Raw genomic sequence first — 7,863 nt, forward strand, 5'->3', positions numbered from 1 at the left:
TTCTTCTTCTCTAAATTCATCCATATTGGGCCCACACTACAGCTGTTGGAGTGTGTGCTTGTCTCCCTCTCTTCTCTTTCTAACTTTTCCTTCTCTTCATCACCCAGTTTTATTATTAATTCTCATACCATTCTATATTTCATTTATTTATTTATCATATATATATAAATGTGAAATTTAGTTTATTTTTTATTTTTAACTTGTTAAGTAATGTTAGGCTTGCAAGAAAGCAAAGTAAGCACTCGTGACAACGCAGCAGCGGTAGCAGCATCTCGTTTGTTTTTTCATTCATTCCCCCTCATCTCTCTTCTCTATCATCATCATCTCTCTCTCTCTCTCTTCTGTAGTCCTTTATCTCTACTTCTCCTCATCTTAATTCCATGTATATAAGTTTGTAACCGGTATTCCTTTGTATTTTTTAAGCTCTTTTCTTTCTTCTCTTCTCTCTCTCTCTCTCTCTTTCCAGTTGTCCATGCTTCCATCTTTTTCACCACTTCATAGATATAGAAAGAGAGAGATAGAAAGAGAAAGAGAGAGAGAGGGACTGTGTGGGAGTAGCAGTAGCAGTAGTAGCAGTGAGAATTATTCCTTAAGGGAAGAGGGACTTTGTGAGTTGTTGTTGTAGTAGTAGTAGTAGTAGTAATAGAGATAGATAGATAGATAGATAGATAGATAGTTAGTTAGTTAGAAAGCCAAGTGCCTGCCTGTCTGGTTTGAGTTTGAATTATGCAGCAAGGAGGAGGAGGAGGAGGGTCCCAGTATGGGGCACCTCCGCCGCCGGAAATGCCTCCATTCGGTATCTCCACCACTGACCAGCCTGAGGCTGCTTCACCGATCAGCAGCCGTCCACCACCCAACTTTGATGAATTGGCCCCTGCTGTGCCTGGTCCTCCTTTTCAAGATGATGACTCCCTTGCCGCTGCTGCTGCCGTAGATGACACTGACCGTGGTGGTCTCCCTGGCAACCGCTGGCCTAGACAAGAAACCTTAGCCCTTCTCAAGATCCGTTCTGAGATGGACTCCGTTTTTAGGGATGCCACCCTTAAAGGCCCTCTCTGGGAAGAGGTCTCAAGGTAGATTACTGTTTCTATTTGCTATTCCTATTGATCTGTTTGTTTTGTAATTCAGATTTCATTTGTACTATGCACTGGTGCTGGTGTTGGTGCTGCTGGTGCTGGTATCGCTGTTTCTTTCTTTCTTTTCCTTTCCATTTAGGTTTCATTTTTTTTGGGAAAGAAGATGAAAAGGCATTAAGACTGAAGCATCTTTATTATTTTAAGTGTATTTATATATATATATATATATTTTATTTTTATTTTTAATCTTTGCCACTGAATTCCATAAGAGATCCGCTGCATCAATCCCAACCAATCACCCCCGGATCAAGATTTCTATCTCTTTTAATGCATGCATATGCATATGCATATCAACATATAAGTTCATACCTTTCACTCTTTTCTCTCTTTTAGCGTGTGAATTATGAGAAGCATTTCTCCCTTTCTTTTTATTTATCTTTGAGCTGTTTTCTTTGTTTAGTTATCTATGATCTGATGTTGTTGATGTTGTTGTTGATAATGAAGATGATGATGATGATGATGTTAATGGTGGTGAAACAGGAAGTTGGCGGAGTTGGGGTACATGAGGAGTGCTAAGAAGTGCAAAGAAAAATTTGAGAACGTACATAAATACTACAAGAGGACTAAAGAAGGTCGAGCTGGCCGGCAAGACGGCAAAAGTTACCGGTTTTTCAGCCAACTTGAAGCACTCCATAGCAGCAGCGGCGCAGCCAGTTCCGCCGCCAACCCCAACCCTTCTCCACCACCATCCATCGGAGTACTCCCTGGCTTGTCAGGTACCTCTTCAAGATTACACACAACTCCTATCTCCGCTTCACCGATAACCACAGCAGCACCGGCCTCCGGCGTTGCTGGCATTGCTGGCATTAGTCTCTCCTCCAACACTTCCTCAGAGGACTCGGACGACGAAGACACTGAGGAGATGGTTACTGGAGAAGGAAGGAAGAGGAAACACCCTCACATTGGCCAAGGTGATAGCTCCGGTGGTAGCAGCAGCACTAGCCGGAAAATGATGGCTTTTTTTGAGGGATTAATGAAGCAAGTGATGGAAAGACAAGAGGCAATGCAGCAAAAGTTTTTGGAAACAATAGAGAAGAGAGAACAAGACAGGATGATCAGAGAAGAAGCTTGGAAGAGACAAGAGATGGCGAGGTTGAACCGAGAGCACGAGCTAATGGCACAAGAGCGAGCAATGGCGGCGTCGAGAGACGCTGCTGTGATTTCTTTCTTGCAAAAGATCACTGGCCAAACAATTTCCATCCCCACCCCTACCACTACGACGACTATCCCAGCTGCATCGGCACCACAGATGATAGTCACACCGGTATCGGTTTCAGTATCAACTCCAACTCCGCAGCCGACTACTACGAAGCCAGCGCAGCAGCCACTGGTGCAGAATAGTATGGAGATTGTTAGGCATCAGGTGTCAGTCTCGTCGGAGCTCGGCATTGTTCCGGTACAACAAGAGAGTCATGAGGCTATGGGGTCATCTTCGTCGTCGAGGTGGCCGAAGGCTGAGGTGCATGCATTGATTCAACTACGTAGTGGGCTTGAGTATAGATATCAAGAAGCTGGACCTAAAGGACCTTTATGGGAGGAGATCTCATCGGAGATGACGAAGCTTGGGTTTAATCGGAGCTCGAAGAGATGCAAAGAGAAGTGGGAGAACATTAACAAGTACTTCAAGAAGGTGAAGGAGAGCAACAAGAAGAGGCCTGAGGATGCTAAGACCTGCCCTTATTTCCACCAGCTTGATGCACTTTACCGTAGGAAGCTCGCAGCCGGCGGCGGCGGCGGTAGCAGTAGCGTTGTCTCCAGCCAAGCTCTTCAAACAGAAACCACCAGTTCTAATCCAGTTCGACAAGACAATACAATGCAATCTCCTCAGCAGGTGCCACCAGCAATGGTGGTGCCGGAGACCGAAGGTAAGAGTGATGGTGGTGGTGGTGGTGGTGCTCAAATACCAACAAGCAATGGAGGAACTTCAACGACATTCTTCGAAGAAACAAGCAGTGGCTCAGTGATGAAGAAGGTACCGAATTATTCTCCGAGTTAGCTCTGATCATAATCTTCACTTTATTGGATTCATTTTCTTGTTTGAATTGAAGCCAGAAGACATTATGAAGGAGCTGATGGAGCAACAGCAACAGCAGCAGCAGCACCCAGTGGTCGCCATGGAAGATTATGACAAGCTCGAAGAACATGAGAGTGATAACATGGATGAGGACGACGAAGACGACGAGGATGAAGATGATGGTAAGATGCAGTATGAGATCCAGTTTCAAAGACCCAATGTCAGTGCCAGCGGTGCCTCAGCCAGTTCAGGCAACACAACATCAAGCACAACCACTGCCACGGCGACCGCCGGTTCTTACATGGCGATGGTTCAGTAGATCATCGAGGAAATTTTATCGGAAATTCCAATCTTGTACCATATGTACTTAAGTGTCGTCGTGGTCAGCATCATCATCATCAGCGTAGATTCCGGTGAACACTTCAACGGAGCTGCTCTGGGCATTGATTAATGATTCATTCATCCTTGCATCTGCTTCTTATTCTTCTTCAACTCCTTCCTTCCAGTCAGTGTTTATCTAGTGATATAGATTTGGATCGTTTTGTTATTTTATTTATTTGTTTGTGTAATAAGAGGGGATGATGAACATAGGACCCAACAAAGAATGAGAAATAAGAAAGAGAGACATATAGAGAAAGAGGTTCAGAGTCCGGCTTGTACATTGAATTGGAGAACAAAATTCTATATCAAAGCCCCATTACTTCTTCTTCTTCTTCTTCTTCTTCTTCTTTGGATCTATATATATCTCTCTCTCTATATACCTCAATCTCTTACTATCTTTCTCTTTCTTATTGATCTTTTCATATTAATTGTTTTGATTTCTATTGTTGTTGTTGTTGTTGTTGATCATGATGTTGATTTGTTGGAAACGTACATTAATTTGGTTACTGTTTCCTTGTTTTACTATTCTTGATATTTTTATTATTTTTTGTGGAATGTGATTAATGGTGGCATATATTGTTGAGGAGAAAGAAAAAGAGGGAGGAAGGTTTGTAGTGAAAGAGAAGGAGTAGGAACTTGGATGAGTCTGAGTGAGCTGTTGTGAGGATTCCATGAGCTGGATGGGAGACAAGCATGGTATAAAAAGACAGACAGATGGGGAGCATATTAAAAAGATAGAAAAAAATAAATAAATAAAGTTTGTGTTTGTGTTTTGGAAAAAGAAAGAGAAAGAGAAAGAGAAAGAGGGATGAAAATGAAAAATTACAAGTGAAGACAGGAGATGCTGCAGCAGCACATCTTGTTGGTGGTGGTGCCTCTGAGAGAGTGTCCCTCTGGTGGCTGTTTACATACATATACAATATACTCTCTCTCTCTATCTCTCTATGAGAGAAATAGAAAATTATATGTAGCCACTGCTAGTGTTTCAGTGATGGAATATTTATATATATATATATATGTACATTGGTTTATTTTGGCTTTTAAAAAAATATTTTATTTTATTTTATTTAATAAAATGAATAAATCATTTACTTTGACCAATATTGTGTAAGAAATTTATTGATACATAGTTACTATATGTCCTTCTACCATGCAGGTGGTTATTTATTTACTTTTCCAATCATGTGGATTTATTTTTTTTATTATTTTTATTTTTATCTTTTTATCTTATATGTTTATAATCTGCTCACAAAAAATATATATGTTTATATGGCTTAAGGAGTGTGGGGTTAATACTTCAACACATTTGTACTTTCGTCTTGCATGAGCTGAGATTTGAACTCGTTTCCTTAGTAAAGACATGAATACTCTACGTAAAGAACCTGATGCCAATAGACTAAAAGACAGTTAACTATAAACAAATGAATTCATGTAATTTAGAGACGAAAATAATTTTTTATTTTTTAAAAATTAAAATTAATTAGTGACTCTAACCTTAAGTTAATATTGTAAGACAAATAGATAAAAAAAAAAAGCTGGTATTAATTAATTATAATAATATATTTTATTTAGTTATTCTTCTTCCACGAGTGAAATAACATGATAAAAGAAAAGTAAAGTAAAAAAAAACAAAGGAATAATCAATTCATGTTATTTGGCAAATCACTAAATTAAATAGAGTGTGGAATTGTACCAACGAGTTAATTTATATTACTTTATTCTAAACTAAGAACTTTATTCGGGAATAAACTCATATCATCTTTATTGTTGTCAATTTATACCTACGACAAAACTTATTAGACTCTAACCACATATTCTAAAACAACATTTGATACCTAATCAAACACTAGAAAAGATGATTAATCCTGCATTCCTAGTTCCTACATGTGTAAAACAAAAGCATCACCATTTTAAACACAAATCACTCAATGGAAATCAAAACTTTTAGCAAAAGAAATGGTTGATAAATGGCCAACTTCCCATGTCAAGCACATGCCTCCATGTATGGAATGTTGGAAAGCTTAAAAGAAAAAAAAAAAAAGTCAAGATAATAAATTATAATAACAATAATAATATAGTCAATAATAATTTGATTTATTGATATTTGGTTCTCTGTGTAGGATATTTATTATATTGAGAAGAAGAGTTTGAATCTTGCGCCGTGTAAGTTGAGAACACAAGTGTTGTAAAGCACATCTCCTCATGTGTTATTTTTATCCTATAACTTATTTGCATTTGTCAAAATAATAATTATAATTATAATAATAATAAGAACATAAGTTAAGGAATTAGAAGGAGGGTTTGGTATTTTCAGTTGGTTAATGCCAGGGAGGTACAGCCAAGAATGAAATGAAAGCCATGCATTTTGATGCCACTGAGGATTTGGTTCCATTGTTTAATGTTCCCCACTTCCATCTTTGCACATGCTCCTTCTTCTCACCTTTTTTACTTTTATTCTTATTATCTTTCTCATATTCTTTCTCTCTAAATATAACCTCACAAATTCTCCCTTTTATTGAATGTTTAAAACTTTTGTTATTTCTAGAAAATAAAATGTTTCTAATTAATGATAATCATGAGCTTGTGATTTCAAAGCTATGTTGAGCACTCACAAGAATATAGTTCTCACTCTTTTTGACTTTTTGAATAAGCAACTCTTTCATATAATCTTCTCTATCTCTCAGGGATTTTTATAAAGTATTTTTATTTTCCAGTTAATGATAATTATTCAAGTTTATATATTTGATTAGTGAAAAAAAAGGATTTTTTTTTTTAAAATTATGTGGAATTGAAAACAAAAAACAAAACAAAAACACTCTGGCTTTACTTTCAATGATGTATAAAAACCAAGGAATGCATGCTTTTGAAGCACTGTTTGGTGGCATCTTCTCTCTCTAAATGATAGCTCCCTGACTGACTTTAACACTATGCCCATGAACAACAACAGTATATATATAAATGAAATATAATTAATAATAATAACAGTAATATTTGATGAAAAACTCTGATGTGAGGATAACTGTAATATGTTACTTTACATTTTCTGACATGATTGCATTTCAGTATTAAAAAAAATAATAATAAAGGCCTTTCTTTCTTTGGTGGAACTTGTAAAAGATTAGCTCATGACTTCATCTCTTTCTTTTCATGTGTTTGATTTAATCCCTTTGCTCTTATCTCAAGTTTAGTTTAACTTAATGGTAACATTAATTAGCAATGGAATCTTATGTGGCATCTTGAGCTAATAATCACACTGTTACTCTATATCACAAGATAACATATGTTTTCATTTCTCTTTAAAAAAAGGGAATTTATCCTAAATTCATCTACAAATAGTTTAATAAAGTTAATAAGTGGAATGGCTTTTGTGTTAAGGTTATTGACCTAATTTGGCTATCACTAAAGTATTTGCATTTGACTCTAATAATTAATGAGTTATTTTCACAGTGTGGGAAAAAATATATTATCTTCAATTATTATATGGTCTCATTTGGATCTATATATGTATATATTTTTAATATTTATCTGAACATTTATTAATTGAAATATAACTTGCAGTGGAAGTTGACATGCAGAGTGACAACAACATTAATGAATAAAACAAAATAAATAAAAAAGAGGATCTACCAAATTGAACTCTTGGCTTTACATTTGGGTTACCAAATTTGGCAACCATTGAAGTGTATTCTAATGAATTTCACACCCATAATTATTGTTGAGTGGCTAACACTAGCATCAATGAATCAAATATATATATATATATATATATATATATATATATATATATATATATATATATATATAACATAATATAATGTTTGTGTTTAAAGAGTATGAACTAAATAGTTGCACAACAAATAAATATAATATTTTAAGGATAATTAAGCAATTAAATTGACTACACCAACAAGTTATCATTAGTTTTCCACCTTCCTTTTTGGGCATTCAAACCTTATCCCCACCTTAAAGGAAATTAAAAAAAGGGAAAAAGATGATTAAAAAAAGATTAGGAAAAAGTTTTATTAGGTTGAGAACTCTATGTAAGCTATACCCATTTTCCTCCTTTCTCTATCTTTTTAGGTTTAACACTCTTATCCATACTTTTGGACAAAGCAATCCCTATCACTGCCATTTTCACTGGGAATATTAGAGAGAGAGAGAGAGAAAAAAGATAAAAAAATAAAAATAACTAATTTATGAGAGGGACAGATAATATATCAAAGTGTTCAGTAATAAATCAACATCTAATGATTTAAGCAGAGTGATTGGAACATACACAGAATTGCATGGGAGCCACCACCCCATCATGGGGCAAACAATATTATGTGTATA

At 36.1% G+C, this 7,863-nt stretch overlaps 1 protein-coding gene across 2 annotated transcripts; it reads left to right on the top strand.

Moving 5' to 3' along the window:
* The first annotated feature begins 200 nt into the window (after positions 1–200).
* On the top strand, positions 201–3,863 carry LOC120249516 (trihelix transcription factor GTL1-like). Of its 2 annotated transcripts, none has more exons than XM_039258048.1 (3): positions 201–1,073; positions 1,617–3,108; positions 3,189–3,351. In XM_039258048.1, the coding sequence occupies exons 1-3, from the start codon at positions 727–729 to the stop codon at positions 3,198–3,200; spliced, it is 1,851 nt and encodes a 616-aa protein (XP_039113982.1). In that variant the 5' UTR covers positions 201–726; the 3' UTR covers positions 3,201–3,351. The 2 variants fall into 2 exon arrangements, with proteins under 2 accessions (XP_039113982.1, XP_039113981.1); XM_039258047.1 differs by having other exon boundaries at positions 203–1,073; positions 3,185–3,863.
* The last annotated feature ends 4,000 nt before the right edge of the window (positions 3,864–7,863 follow it).

This window comes from Dioscorea cayenensis, chromosome 19 (assembly GCF_009730915.1).
Source record: "Dioscorea cayenensis subsp. rotundata cultivar TDr96_F1 chromosome 19, TDr96_F1_v2_PseudoChromosome.rev07_lg8_w22 25.fasta, whole genome shotgun sequence".
NCBI classification, from domain to species: domain Eukaryota; kingdom Viridiplantae; phylum Streptophyta; class Magnoliopsida; order Dioscoreales; family Dioscoreaceae; genus Dioscorea; species Dioscorea cayenensis.

Bases quoted from the DNA above. Each gene is read 5' to 3' on its own strand.
- LOC120249516 (XM_039258047.1), top strand. From the start codon at position 727: ATGCAGCAAGGAGGAGGAGGAGGAGGGTCCCAGTATGGGGCACCTCCG. The intron at 1,074-1,616 runs GTAGATTACTGT...GTGGTGAAACAG, and splicing joins CTCTGGGAAGAGGTCTCAAG to GAAGTTGGCGGAGTTGGGGT. The intron at 3,109-3,184 runs GTACCGAATTAT...TTTGAATTGAAG, and splicing joins GTGGCTCAGTGATGAAGAAG to CCAGAAGACATTATGAAGGA.